General features: G+C 34.6%; 1 protein-coding gene across 3 annotated transcripts in view; it reads right to left on the bottom strand.

Annotated features, from left to right (window-relative positions):
* Nucleotides 1-8,566: 8,566 nt before the first annotated feature.
* Nucleotides 8,567-16,107, bottom strand: part of LOC107584746 (switch-associated protein 70-like) — an 18,988-nt gene continuing 11,447 nt past the window's right edge. The window contains exons 8-12 of one of the 3 annotated variants that reach the window (XM_016271465.1): nt 11,590-11,688; nt 10,704-10,870; nt 10,413-10,611; nt 9,334-9,430; nt 8,567-9,254 (exon numbers count right to left, since the gene is read on the bottom strand). In XM_016271465.1, coding sequence (XP_016126951.1) covers nt 9,136-9,254; nt 9,334-9,430; nt 10,413-10,611; nt 10,704-10,870; nt 11,590-11,688 — 681 coding nt within the window. In that variant the 3' untranslated portion in view covers nt 8,567-9,135. Of the gene's footprint in view, nt 9,255-9,333; nt 9,431-10,412; nt 10,612-10,703; nt 10,871-11,589; nt 11,698-16,107 lie in introns of all 3 variants that reach the window. The other 2 variants (XM_016271463.1, XM_016271466.1) reach the window with 2 other exon arrangements.

Below are 16,107 nucleotides of genomic sequence, written 5' to 3'. Positions count from 1 at the left end.
GAAGAAAAGCAGAATGATCGTTTATGGAAAACTTCACCACCAGCATGAAGCTATCAGAGTCATTCATCTGTTATTGAGTAAGACTAGGCCTAGAGGTATATCATTTGAATGACAGCCAGTCGTGCAAACAAACAAGCCCTTTAAAGGAGCTATTGCCGCAATGTTTTCTGATGCCCTTGGAGAACAAGTACTTGAAGGAGTTTCAGTTTTTTTTGTGTGTGCATAAAGTGGCGAAATAAATAAGGACTAAATAATAAAGGACTTAACGTTTCCCACTTCTTTAGATTTTGCCGTCCAATGTGTCCAAACAATGGATCTCATTCACTTAGTGTGTGTATGCTTATATTTGTGTGTGAATTCTGTGTATGAATGTTTCCACAAACAAATCATGGCTCACCATTAACATTTTGTTATTACTAAAAAGATTTCAAAATTTACAACAACAAAAAAAATATATAGGAACCCACACATAAACAAAAATTACCTACTCTGGGTGGGCGTATAATAATGTTAAGAACTTTTATACATAGATATTTCAAATTAAATATATTTAATCATACACAGTTAAAGTGTAAACTTAAGCTGCAAGGTTTCTCTGTATAACAACACAACACAGGTATGTGGATGTACAGCTGGCTAATGAGAGGTGTGTAATCTGACTCTGTATGAAAGGTGTGACAGTGACTCCTGGCATTGCTCCAGGATCTTGCTGCACATCTTTAGGGAGCGTCATATGTTTACTGAGAGCGACGAAAGGCTGTAATGAAAAAGATTGTGTAGAAAGCCCTTATATGAGATGGTTTGGGTGTGTTTTATGTAAATTAATAACCTCAGGCACGCAGTTGCTCATTTTGAATTTTTTCTCATTTTCTTCTGCATAAAAATACGAGATAATCCACGCAATTATTTGTCAATAAGCACTGTATTTTGCTGCTCATTAATCTGTCACTTTAAACAGCCAAATGAGACAGCATACTTGTGATGCCAACAAATTCTCACTATTAACAAATCATTAACTACGTCTTTTTCCTCAATAAACTCCTAATTTGCTGCTTATTAATAGTAAGATAGTTGTAAAGTTTAGGTGTTGAGTAGAATTAGGGATGTAGAACATGGTCATGCAGATTAAGTGCTTTATAAGTACTAACAAACAACCAATATGTTATTAATAGGCATGCTAATAAGCAACTAGTTAATAGTGAGAATTGGTCCCTATACTAAAGTAATACCATACATTTATATTTTATATTTTAAGAACATTTCAGTTTACTTTTGATTTTGGTACTTTGATCCTTGATGTCCAGTGTAAAGTCTTGAAACAAAACCAGTTGAGAACCATTGACTGCTCAACACACAAAAACAATGTGTGTTTGTCCAAAGCCTTTACAACGGCAATGACCTCAGCGCAAGTTAAACTGACATGTCAAGGCCTGTTATCCATACCAGCCATTGCCTAAGAATGAACTGTTCCTTTTCATTTGCATCAATGCAGTTCTGAGTGTGACTTTAGTGTCACGGCTCCAATGTCTAACATTTGTTTTGTTAAAACCCACAGATGAGCTCAGCTAATGCTACAATCTCTGCAGGTATTAGACGTTAGAAACTGCACGTGGGCTCTCTTTTCCTGCCCAGTGCCAGAAACGAAGACACAGCGTAACATAGTCCTGTTTGTTTTGACACTCACTTGTGAAGACTAGTGTCTATTGCATGCCTTATGTTGCACTGTAAGGACATGTTTTCGGGAATCTGGTTTCTCAAATGTTCTAATTGGTCAGCATTTATGGAATGAGTTTCAGTTTCTTTTCTGGAACAACAAAGTTCAAAGGAAGTTCAGCACATTGCCTTGATTAATTAACTTTATTATTAATCAAGTTAACTTTATTAACTTAATTATATGTGAACCTGGACCACAAAACCAGTCATAAGTGGCACGAGTATATTTGTAGTAATAGCCAGCAATACATTGTATGGGTCAAATTTTTGGTCAAAATCTAGATTTTTCTTTTATGCCAAAAATCATTAGGATATTAAGTAAAGATCATGTTCCATCAAGACATTTTGTAAATTTGCCTACCATAAATATATAAAAACTTAATTTTTGATTAGTAATATGCATTGATAAGAACTTCATTTGGACAGCTTAAAGGCTATTTTCTCAATATTTAGATTTTTTTTTTGCACCCTCAGATTCCAGATTTTCAAATAGTAACTTAATTATATGTGAACCTGGACCACAAAACCAGTCATAAGTGGCACGAGTATATTTGTAGTAATAGCCAGCAATACATTGTATGGGTCAAATTTTTGGTCAAAATCTAGATTTTTCTTTTATGCCAAAAATCATTAGGATATTAAGTAAAGATCATGTTCCATCAAGACATTTTGTAAATTTGCCTACCATAAATATATAAAAACTTAATTTTTGATTAGTAATATGCATTGATAAGAACTTCATTTGGACAACTTAAAGGCTATTTTCTCAATATTTTGATTTTTTTTTTTGCACCCTCAGATTCCAGATTTTCAAATAGTTGTATCTCAGCCACATATTGTCCTATAACATACTTCAATGGAAAGCTTATTTACTCAGCTTTCAGATGATGCAGAAATCTCAATTTAAAAAAATTGACCCTTTTGACTGGTTTTGTGATACAGGGTCACTTATTTTGTTAATAATGCATTAACTTCTAATATAGCACATTTAATTATGCCTCTACTAGGCTTCATTCCCAAAAAGTATACATTCCCAGAATCTATTACTAGAATAATGGCTTAATCCAGAATAGACAGACCTATACGAACCTTTTGGTCAAATACAGTCTTAAAAGGTTAGTTCACCCAAAAATGAAAATTAGCCCAAAAACGTTATTATTACGTTTTGAATATGGATATTTTTCTTACAAAAACGCATCGATTCACTTCAGGAGGTCTTTGTTCACCCCCTGGAGCCGTGTGAGACACTTTTTATTAATGGATGGGTGCTTTTTATTTCACTTCTTTTGGACTGATGCACTGCAACACCCGCTGAGTGCCATCAAACAGCTTGAAAGATCAAAGACAATTTTTAATATAACTCTGATTGGATTCATCTGAAAGAAGAAAGTCATATACACCTAGGATGCCTTGAGGGTGAGTATTTTTGGGGCTAATTTTCATTTTTGGGTGAACTAACCCTTAACTAACCATTTAAAAGGATTGTTTACTAAATATAAAAAAAACACAAGAGGCCAAACAACATTTGACGCCCATTTACATTCAAAAAGATTTCCCAGAAGAAGATTCCACAGAAGAAAGTCATGCAGGTTTGGAACGACATGAGGGTGTGTAAATGATGACAAAATTTAAATTTTGGTGTGAACGATTCCTTTAAATGCTGTTCACTGGAATCAGTGTGGTTGCAAGTTATTTCAGTTGTTAACAGGTGTACCTACCTTATATAGGCATGGGCCGGTATGAGATTTTGACGATATGATAACCTTAAGCAAAAATATTACGGTTTCACGGTATCACGGTATTGTCGTTACAGCTCTAAAATGTGTTATTTTTAAATGACTGGGTAAAACAAAAACAAAAAAAGCAACACAGAATATTAGGAACAGTAGAATTTGTTTACGTTTTCTTTGATTTGTTTTCTAAAAAGAAGACATCTTTATTTAACCTAAATCTGTAATTACAGTTATTTAATTTTAGTTACATAATTCATATGCATATCATTTCATATCATTTAATTATATAATTTCATATTCTTAATTTTATTTAATAATAACCCAATTTGAAGCAAAAACAGAATGTTCTGACTAGCTTTGTGAAATTCTTCTACATGCCTGAACGAAGCAAACAGCCTATTCACTCTCTGACAGCAGGAGGCGCTTTTGGAACACCAGATACAGTGTTTCCTTGGCTACCGCTGTAAACAAAGCAGCGCTGCGCTGAAACACTGCTTTAATATGAACTATATAGAGACGAGATTAAAAGAAAATCAAGCGTAGTGTTAGTTCTGGCAGGTCACATTAGTCAAGCTCTCATCAGCTGACTCTCAGCTGATCCCCATCTACCTATAGGAATACGACACCTATCTAAGCATTCATATATAAGGTCCCTCAGTATTATCAGCAGTTTTCGCATTGCTCAATAGCTAATTAAACGGCGAATTCGGCAGGCAAAACACCATCAGCAGGAATCGGGAATTTAGCGGGTGGAATTCATTTCCCCAATGGACTCACCTCCGATTCATTCAAGTTCGTTAACTTAAACACGTGAATTCACCGCACTGATCATACCGAGTTAGCATTACTTCACGCATCGCTACATTATTGACATGGACGCCACAAGTTACGTAACTGACTCAAGAACAAGTTCAGATGGGAACTTCATCCCCAAGAAGGATATCAAGTGATCAAGCATCCCCGTCAAAGCTGCTTTGTTTCACTCTCTCGAACGTCTTCACAAGCCAAGTTCCTTTTAATGCTCTCAGGTTTGGCAACATGCGTGTTGCTAAGGCTATCTGTCTTGCTTAGGCTCATTTAGTTGTTTTCAGTTACATGCTTGTGCTGTGCTAGTTTATGTGACCTATTGGCAATGTGCGGTACTTATCTGTTGTCACTGGCAACACGCTTGTCGCTGCATATGCTGTGCTTAAAGGGGGGTCTAATGCTATTTCATGCATTCTGAGTTGTTTACACCGTTAAGAGTTGGATTCTTATGTGCGCGCGTGCACTCAGTGACCCGAGCGAGAGCGAGCCGCTCTACGCGTTTCGTTCACGTTCATGGTTAACTTACTGAAGTCATCGGCAGCGCTGCAGTTACTTGCTCGAGAAGACTGTCTCTAAAGATGTGTGTTTTGGATGTGAGGGAAAAAATAACCTTCTTCAGTGTTATGTGAACAGTGGATGCAGTTTCACGAGCGTGTTTGTTGTTTGTTGTATGTTTTATAACCAGGTACATTCTGACACTGGATTTGTACATCGTTTGATACTGAAAGACAGAGCAGTCCCAGCGATAAAAGATCCCGGTCATGACAAGGAACTGCTGTAAAACTGTATCATGTCTATGTTTGTTGCCAATCGGCCCGTAAGTGCTCGCGACTCTTCAGCTCCGCCCACGGCTCGCCTCCAGGAGCTCGGTTGTTTTCGGAGAGAATCGTAAGCTGTATCTTTCTTTATAAATCGGACAAAAAGTTGTTTGTTGTATGTTTTATAACCAGGTACATTCTGACACTGGATTTGTACATCGTTTGATACTGAAAGACAGAGCAGTCCCAGCGATAAAAGATCCCGGTCATGACAAGGAACTGCTGTAAAACTGTATCATGTCTATGTTTGTTGCCAATCGGCCCGTAAGTGCTCGCGACTCTTCAGCTCCGCCCACGGCTCGCCTCCAGGAGCTCGGCTGTTTTCGGAGAGAATCGTAAGCTGTATCTTTCTTTATAAATCAGACAAAACTGAAGACTCTTCGGAGATGTGAATGATGCAATACTACACTATACACTCTTAAAAATAAAGGTGCTTCACGATGCCATAGAAGAACCTTTTTGTCTAAATGGTTTCCATAAAGAACCTTTAACATCTTCAGATTATAAAAAGGTAAGAAAGAGATGGTACTTTAAAGAATTTTTGATTGAATGGTTCTTTGTGGAACCAAAAATGGTTCTTCTATGGCATCGCTGTGAAGAACCTTTTGAAGCACCTTAATTTTTAAGAGTGTAGGTACTCAAGATTAACACGAGATTGGACGAAACTGTGTTCGTTATGTTTCCTTTAACATAGTCAAGTCGCCTTTATTTTATAGCACTACAGCACAGATTTAAGCAGCAGAAAATAACGACCATGGTGCAAACAGAATCAATTCTGCTGCGGCGCAGCTCCAAGAGAAAATGGTAAATGGTTGTTGAGTACATCATGGAAGTATTGTACCCATCAGCTTTTTCTTGGTCAGTAGTGAGGTTGTTGCCATTTTTGTCTTTAACAGGCATGGACTGGTTTGTCATTTTTGGCAATTCACTTCTTGTATGATTCCTGTGCCCTTTTAAAGAAGTCTTGGTGATTTTATGGCCAGCATCTTGACTTTAAAGGGGTCATATGATGCGATTTCAATTTTTCCTTTCTCTTTGGCGTAACATTTCCATCTCACCCTTGAGGTATTCGGCCAATCACAACGCACTGGATAGCAGGCCAATCAGAGCACACCTCGCTTTTTCAGAATGAAGAGCTTTGTAAAAATCGACACGTTTCAGAAAGGCGGGGCATAGAGGAGAAACAATAATGTACAGTATGTGGAAAATAATGTTTTTTTTTACCTTAAACTGCATAAACACATTTCATTACACCAAATACACAAAATGTTCTTTTTAGCAACATCATATGACCCCTTTAATACAAAAAGACTGTTGTATTGTATTCAATATATTTTTATACTTTCAATAAATTGTAATCTTATAATATATTTCAAATGTCAAGTGACTAATTTAACACTTAATTTAATCAAAAGGTTAAGTACTCAGTCTTGTCCTTTGTTTTCATTCATTTTAATTAATTTCTGAGCTGGCTGATTTCGTAAATAAAGGGGTTAATAAAGGGTTTTGTTGAAAGGAAAAAATGAATGGGGTCTGTACTTAGGTTGCTGAAAGTGAGTGGTCACTGAATTCTATAGAAGTGTAAATAAATAAATAAATGAAAGGTCATGTGTACCATATCTCTGGATAAGGCTCCCCTTTCACATCTGATATTTGCTTGTATGTCACTCACCTCCACATCACCAGTCCCTCCTGGCTTTCTCCCATCCTCCTGCTCTCCCTCATGTACAGCTCCTTGCTGTGGAGAAGATTAAAATAGATCAAAAATATTTTAAGCCTTTCCAAATATATAGAAAGTCTGCCATTAGCAAACATCTGCCCTCTGTAAAAATCGCTTTTCGCGCGCTTCGACCACTTTTCAGTCATGTCTTTGAACATTTTAGTGGCTGGCACGATTATTTTTTTCTTATTAATATTGCTTTTTACATGTTATATGCTTAAAATATACTGCAATAAGCTTACTTGTAATTGTAAATTTGATCTTACTGAGCGCTGTGATTTGATTAATTGTAACGTTCTACTGCATTCGCGCCCCACAAACGTTAAATGTCTCAGCCAATGTCAGTTTTTATGTCCAAAATAAGGATATTAAAACACAAGTCTTTAAGGGATAAGTCATACTAAAAGCATTGGTAAAAAGAAAACTGCTGATGTTGTTCTTATTAGTAGGCCTAACGTTATAGCCTCCAACAACTTCCCAATGGCTAGTGGATACCATGTTTTTTTTTTAAACTCGAAAAAGTAAGATGTTCTGGGAAAAGAAATTTCTTCAATAAATGGCGTCCCTTTATACCTTACTTCAAGTCTCTTAATATTCTACCTCCTGGTTAATTAATGATAATGTGTGTATATATATATATATATATATATATATATATATATATATATATATATATATATATATATATATATATATATATATATATATATATATATATATATATATATATATATATATATATATATATATATATATATATATATATATATATATATATATATATATATATATATATATATATATATATATATATATATATATATATATATATATATATATATATATATATATATATATATATATATATATATATATATATATATATATATATATATATATATATATATATATATATATATATATATATATATATATATATATATATATATATATATATATATATATATATATATATATATATATATATATATATATATATATATATATATATATATATATATATATATATATATATATATATATATATATATATATATATATATATATATATATATATATATATATATATATATATATATATATATATATATATATATATATATATATATATATATATATATATATATATATATATATATATATATATATATATATATATATATATATATATATATATATATATATATATATATATATATATATATATATATATATATATATATATATATATATATATATATATATATATATATATATATATATATATATATATATATATATATATATATATATATATATATATATATATATATATATATATATATATATATATATATATATATATATATATATATATATATATATATATATATATATATATATATATATATATATGTGTGTGTGTGTGTGTGTATATATTGTATTTTATCTATTTGTATTACAATGACTACTATTTTCTATAATTAGTTGCATTCTATATTTTATGACAGTTTTGCAGTTTTTTTTATTCTTCCGTTCTAATTATTTCTTTTTTTCTTAATTGGTTATGTATTATGTTTGGGTTTGCTATTAAAATGTAAAAAAAAAAAAAAAAAGTGTTAAAAATTTGTAATCTATTTTCTTGTTGTAATAAAACTTGTTTTAATAAAAAGTTTGAACATAAATTCATCCTGGTTGACAAAGAGATTGAAGACTAAATGAACCACATCAACCCATCATGATTTATTATTTTATATATTTATAACAAGGTGAAGTTAAAAAGCAAATTTTGAGCTAAATGGATTATACGGTACATGCACTAAGAGTAACACAGTATTACAGTTATGTATCTTTTGTCAATTGGTGACTCTAGTCTACAGAAACTGTATTGGTCTTATGGGTTTATCTATGTATCATTAAGGGCATCTAGTGGATACTTTAGGAATCTGGTGCTTTGATAGCACTAGCACCTCCAAACTGCTTCTAAACAGCTATTTTTCACATTAAAAAATGAATACACTTGAAATTACTAAAATTGAATGATAATAATTTTACATTTTCTAAGTGTGTTTAAAAAAATAACAACAATGTATACAACAAAGCATAAAAAGGTATGGATGTCACATTTTACACTAATTTGATAACTCATAAACAAAATCAACGCCATCAACTGCACATCATTTATCTGCTAATGATCCATTATAAAAGCACATGATTAATAAATGGTTGAATAAAAACACATTTTAGTAATAACAGATTTAACCATTAACAAGAGTCAAGAGGATGACTACCTGGCAAACACAAAATAAATACACACAAATCATAGAAATGGATGTTTTAGATGTTATTGTCCATCATATGATCTATTCTTGTTCTCCTGCCAAATCCTCTCCATCTCATCCAGCTCTGTTTCAGAGAACGCTGCCTGTCCCCAGTTGGTCATTTTAGTGGGGGACTTGGTCCCTGAGAAATACATGAAAAACATTAATCTGGTGCTTTTGGAAATGGTATCTGCCACCTGAGAAAGTTTACACTCGGTCACCTGGTTGAATGATTTGAAGTAGGCCCTCATGTTTGGAGACTTTGTGCTTCCAATTCTTTGTTTTGTTAGCTGCCCGTTCCAGTTTCTTTGTAACGACCTGAAAAACAATAAAAGTCACTGAAATTCTGATCATTTACCTTAAAGGAACGGTACACCCAAAAATGCAAACTTGCTGAAAATGTACTCATCCTCAGGCCATCCATGATGTAGATGAGTTTGTTTCTTCATCAGAACAGGTTTGGAGAAATGTATCATTGCATCACTTGCTCACCAGTGGATCCTCTGAATGGGTGCCGTCAAAATGAGAGTCCAAACAGCTGATAAAAACATCACAATAATTCACAAGCAATCCTCATGAATCCAGTGAAGTGAGAAGCTGTATGTTTGTAATAAACAACTTCATGATTAAGACATCTTTAACTTCAAATCATTGATTCTGGCTTAAATACAAGTTGCCAATCCATAGTATGGCTTCAGGAGAGAAATCTGCACAGATCAAGCACTGTTTAAAAGTGTGAGAGATCAACAGAAGATGGAAGCATTTGTATGCATCATGGACATGTATTTTGGGCAGAAGTGATTATTTAAAATTAAAACGTCTTGAATGGATTTGTTTCTTGCGAACATGCAGCTTTTCACTTCACAAGATTTTAACTGATGATAGTTGTGTGGATCACTTGTGGATTATTATGATGTTTTTTTCTTTTTCAACTCACGGCACCCATTCACTGCAGAGGATCCATTATTGAGCAAGTGATCTGATGAAGAAACAAACTCATCTACATCTTGGATGACCTGAAGGTGAATACATTTTCAGCAGTTTTCATTTTTTGGGTGAACCATTCCTTTAAGTTTAAAATTAAAGTTGTACTTTTTTTGCATTTAAAAGGGGAAGCAACAACCAACAAAACTTTTAACGTCTGTTCTGTCTAATGAGATGGACATCTGTTACTACAGAGTAAAAGAAGCCCAATTAAATATGTTGGAAATCCAAATATACTTGAAAAGGATAATGTTGATTTGACACAGCAAACATTATAAAAATCCCTAAACACACTCTATCAGTATGAAAGTGCTACCATGTATTCCTCTTGTGCCCCCTCTCTCTGTCTTCTAAGGCTCTGCAGCTGCTCCTGTGCAGCCTGCAGGGCACTTTCCTTCTCTGCCCGCTCCCTTTCCAGCTCTTCTTTCTCTTTCTGAGACTGGGATAAGATTTCTTGCTGCTGCTGGTGAATTTGCTCCAATTCAAGCCTCTTGTTTGCCTCCTCTTGTAGCAGCCTGCAAATAAAACACACAAATGTTCTGCATAATGCGGTGGCCCAAAACATTGACTACTGGATGTGTATACTGAATGTTGTGTGTTTGTGCACCTGGCCTGCAGTTTGCGCAGGGCTTCTTCATCCTCTTTGGCCTGCCTCTCGTCGTCTAGTGCCTTTTTCAGTTGACGGTACATGTCTTCCAGCTCCTGCATACGCTGCCAGTTCTGCTCCACTTCATTGGCCTTTTCAACCACCTGCTCTTCCATCTGCATTCGAGCCTAAGAAGCAGTTTGTCATTTCTTTATTACATCAGGCCTGTTTCACACATATGCAGCACATAAGTGTAACTGCAGACTGGTATTTCTGCAGAAATAGCACATTATTTTTCTTTCTTTTATTAGTAAGGAACTGAATGCATCACCAAAAAAAATTATTATTATAATCGCAAGTAAATATTAGAATCAGTTGACACTCTAAGACTCAACAATAAAAGAATTTACAGCTCAACCTTATTAAAAATATTTAATTTTGGCAGCAAGAAAATAATTACCTTGTTTACATTTTATTACCAGCAATACATCTAATTTCTGAACAGATTATTCAAAGTTTTGGCCACTTACACATCCCACAATTATGTTGCAAAACCTTATTTCAGGCAGGCAACATCACCGCTTGCTCATGAGCCATGTTACCCAGGTTGTTTCATTCAATACATCGCTGCAAAAGTAATATCAGTGATTTAATTTGAACAGAATTGGTCAAAGGGGGTGCATTTAAAATGCACGTATACCAGGTGGAAACTCTCAGCTGACAACTTGTGATTGAATACCCAAAAATGCACTTTACTACGCAGGAAACAGGACCCCTCTCTTTCTCTTTCTCAATTTAAGGGATTGCATATAATTTGCATGTGTCAGGGATTCGCTATCAATATGCAAAAGACTCTGCTAGTGAGGTGAGATGTCTGCTAGTGGGACATAGCTAATGTTGCTGTTACCATTTTCTCTTGCTCCAGATCTCGTCTGTACTGGTCCAGTAGTTCTTTTTGGGTAAGAAATCTTCTCTGTTCCTCCAAATCACCCCTCATTGATGCTTCCTGCAGGTTCTGCCACATCCAGACAACATGAAAGCATGAAAGGCTTCTGTGAGCCTGATTAAATCCCAAAGTACAGGCGGTAAAACATAAAATATCAACTAGACTTCATTCACTGTTTAATGTTAAAAGAATGTTCCAGATTCAGTTGACGGCAGCTGTCATGCTATTGATTCCAACAAAAGCATTTCAACTCTTCCCTCAAGTTTGAAAAAAACAAATATACGTTTACAATAATGCACTTACAGTAGAAGTATATGAGGCAAGGCATACAGGATTATTTAAGAGCAGCAATGTGCAGCTTATTAAAGTGCATAATGTTATTTGAAAAATATGTTGAAAAGTTGACAGGCAATAAAGCACAGCTTAATAAAAGAACTATCCCTTGAGATTGAAGATATCAAAAAGGAACTAGTGACTGTCAAAACCGCCTGTACACAGGAAGTGTGGCTTTATTGCTCAGGAGTGCTCTTTTGCAGGTGTCCTAAAATAAAGAATTTGCATAAGCAAAGCTGTTTTTTAAGTTACATTTTTGGGCTTTTATTTTTGACAGGACAGTTGAGGGGAGCCACTTGAAACCACAAGGCTATGGCTTCAATTTCGGTTTTAACATAATTTTTTTTTTTCAGAAATATCTACACATTTATCAGTCTTAGAGCTTCTGTAGGTTCTGTAGCTTTCTTATCATTGTCGAATAGGATTGTCAAAAATGTAAAATGAAAACTAATTAAAGGTTTAAAGGGGTCATATGATGCGATTTCAATTTTTCCTTTCTCTTTGGAGTGTTACAAGCTCTTGGTGCATAAAGAAGATCTGAAAAAGTTGCAAAGACTAAAGTCTCAAATCCAAAGAGATATTCTTTATAAAAGTTAAGAGTCAGCCAAACCTACCTAAAACGGCTCGTTCTAACACGCCCCCACATGTCTACGTCACGATGTGGGAAGATTTGCATAACGCCGCCCAAATGTTCATGCAAAGAAAGAAGGCGTAACTTCTATTCTCGCTGTTGTATTGTTGCTGCCGCCATGTCCAGCCCGGGGTCGTCACATGTGGTTGCCTCAAGCCCACCGGCCGCGCCGTTCTGAAGCCCGCCGGCCTCCGCTCACTCTAGCCCGCCGTGTGTGATGCTGTGTTTCGATGTGAAAGCGAAACTACTTTGTTTGGCCTTCCAAAAGAGGACACGACTAGAAATCAGTGGTTAAGTTGTATTTACAACACTGTTCAAGAACAGTTCAACCCAAATATTCAGATGTGTCCAGCAGTCATAAGTCATTATAATCCGTAATTATGTCCCACTGGATACAATAAATGCCTCGTTTATATTGGGTTTTAATGTTTTTGTCTCGTCGCTCCGGCCGGACACGGCATCACAGTATGGTAAGGGGCGTAACATTTCCGTCACATGCTTGAGGTATTCGGCCAATCACAACGCACTGGATAGCTGGCCAATCAGAGCACACCTCGCTTTTCAGACCGATGAGCTTTGTAAAAATCGAGCGCTTCAGAAAGGTGGGGCATAGATGAGAAACAATAATGTACAGTATGTGGAAAAAGTGTTTTTTTAACCTTAAACCCCATAAACACATTTCATTACACCAAATACACAAAATAATGTTCTTTTTAGCAGCATCATATGACCCCTTTAACATGGGAGAAAATAAATAGACAAGGAAGTGAAACTTTAGTTTCTAATTACTAATAGTGTGCAATAAAAAAATGTAAGTGAATAAAAATGAGCCAAAAGGGGAACTGACAGCGAAAAGAGAACAAAATGAAAATGATATTGTAATAGAAGAGGTACTGCAAGTTTCATACCTTTAAAGGTAACTCCCCAGTTTAAAATATGAGTTTTTTTTCCACTCTTCTGAAACACCACCACATACCCCTAAATGTGTATATATAAATCAAGTTGTTCTCTTAACAACTCATGTCTGTCCATCAATCACAATTCTGCTATTCAGTAAGACCGTTCAACAGTCCAAACTGCACCTCCAAAACCTGTGCATCCCTAGTAAAGAAGTAATATATTTAAAATAGATTTATTTCATACTAAGTATAGTTCAAATCTATTAGCATATTTACTGAAAGATAACTCTAACTTACTGATATAAAAAATTATAATTAAACTTGGCATATTACTGGTGCACAATGCACTTTTCTTAATATTAAGTCTAAAATGTGTTTTAATGTCACTTTTGATGAGGATTGTATGATTTTTGAATAATATCAGACTTTAAATGCAAAATATTTAAAGTGTACCTGAAGTATACTTGCAATAGTTCCACTTTAGCACAATAAAATATAATACAATAAAATATACTAAGTATATCTTTAATTGTACTTCAGCACTACTTCTGAACAATTAAAGTGCATTAAGTACAAAAGGCTCGTTCTAACACGCCCCCACATATCTACCTCACTATGTGGGAAGATTTGCATAACGCCGCCCAAATGTTCATGCAAAGAAAGAAGGCGTAACTTCTATTCTCGCTGTTGTATTGTTGCTGCCGCCATGTCCAGCCCGGGGTCGTCACATGTGGTTGCCTCAAGCCCACCGGCCGCGCCGTTCTGAAGCCCGCCGGCCTCCGCTCACTCTAGCCCGCCGTGTGTGATGCTGTGTTTCGATGTGAAAGCGAAACTACTTTGTTTGGCCTTCCAAAAGAGGACACGACTAGAAATCAGTGGTTAAGTTGTATTTACAACACTGTTCAAGAACAGTTCAACCCAAATATTCAGATGTGTCCAGCAGTCATAAGTCATTATAATCCGTAATTATGTCCCACTGGATACAATAAATGCCTCGTTTATATTGGGTTTTAATGTTTTTGTCTCGTCGCTCCGGCCGGACACGGCATCACAGTATGGTAAGGGGCGTAACATTTCCGTCACATGCTTGAGGTATTCGGCCAATCACAACGCACTGGATAGCTGGCCAATCAGAGCACACCTCGCTTTTCAGACCGATGAGCTTTGTAAAAATCGAGCGCTTCAGAAAGGTGGGGCATAGATGAGAAACAATAATGTACAGTATGTGGAAAAAGTGTTTTTTTAACCTTAAACCCCATAAACACATTTCATTACACCAAATACACAAAATAATGTTCTTTTTAGCAGCATCATATGACCCCTTTAACATGGGAGAAAATAAATAGACAAGGAAGTGAAACTTTAGTTTCTAATTACTAATAGTGTGCAATAAAAAAATGTAAGTGAATAAAAATGAGCCAAAAGGGGAACTGACAGCGAAAAGAGAACAAAATGAAAATGATATTGTAATAGAAGAGGTACTGCAAGTTTCATACCTTTAAAGGTAACTCCCCAGTTTAAAATATGAGTTTTTTTTCCACTCTTCTGAAACACCACCACATACCCCTAAATGTGTATATATAAATCAAGTTGTTCTCTTAACAACTCATGTCTGTCCATCAATCACAATTCTGCTATTCAGTAAGACCGTTCAACAGTCCAAACTGCACCTCCAAAACCTGTGCATCCCTAGTAAAGAAGTAATATATTTAAAATAGATTTATTTCATACTAAGTATAGTTCAAATCTATTAGCATATTTACTGAAAGATAACTCTAACTTACTGATATAAAAAATTATAATTAAACTTGGCATATTACTGGTGCACAATGCACTTTTCTTAATATTAAGTCTAAAATGTGTTTTAATGTCACTTTTGATGAGGATTGTATGATTTTTGAATAATATCAGACTTTAAATGCAAAATATTTAAAGTGTACCTGAAGTATACTTGCAATAGTTCCACTTTAGCACAATAAAATATAATACAATAAAATATACTAAGTATATCTTTAATTGTACTTCAGCACTACTTCTGAACAATTAAAGTGCATTAAGTACAAAATCAGTTGTTCTAATTTACTTTTAAGTATACCAGTTTAGTATACTAAAAGTACAATTGCAGCACATTTTATTGAGTACATAAATATAAATATATAAAATGTATTTGTAGTATACTTAAATGTATTTGAAATACATTTATTTCATGTTAAGTATATTTATTTTTCACTAGGGATATCCTTCTAAAAGATCTACTAGAAATGCACAGCTTAAAGGGATAGTTCACCCAAAAATGAAATTTCTGTCATTAATTACACACCCTCATGTCGTTCCAAACCCGTAAGACCTCCGTTCATCTTCGGAACACAAATTAAGATATTTTTTATTAATTCTGAGAGCTCTCTGACCCTCCCATAGACAGCAAGGGTACTACCACGATCAACGTCCAGAAACGTAGCAAGGAGATTGGTAAAATAATCCATGCGACATCAGGGGTTCAACCGTAATATTACGAAGCTATGAGAATACTTTTTGTGTGCAAAAGAAAAAAGAAAAACCTTTATTTGATCGTGGTAGTACCCTTGCTGTCTATGGGAGGGTCAGAGAGCTCTCAGA

The sequence above is a fragment of the Sinocyclocheilus grahami genome, unplaced genomic scaffold (genome assembly GCF_001515645.1).
Source record: "Sinocyclocheilus grahami isolate Dianchi unplaced genomic scaffold, SAMN03320097.WGS_v1.1 scaffold62.1, whole genome shotgun sequence".
Lineage (NCBI taxonomy): Eukaryota > Metazoa > Chordata > Actinopteri > Cypriniformes > Cyprinidae > Sinocyclocheilus > Sinocyclocheilus grahami.
This window is presented reverse-complemented; position numbering and strand designations above follow the sequence as displayed.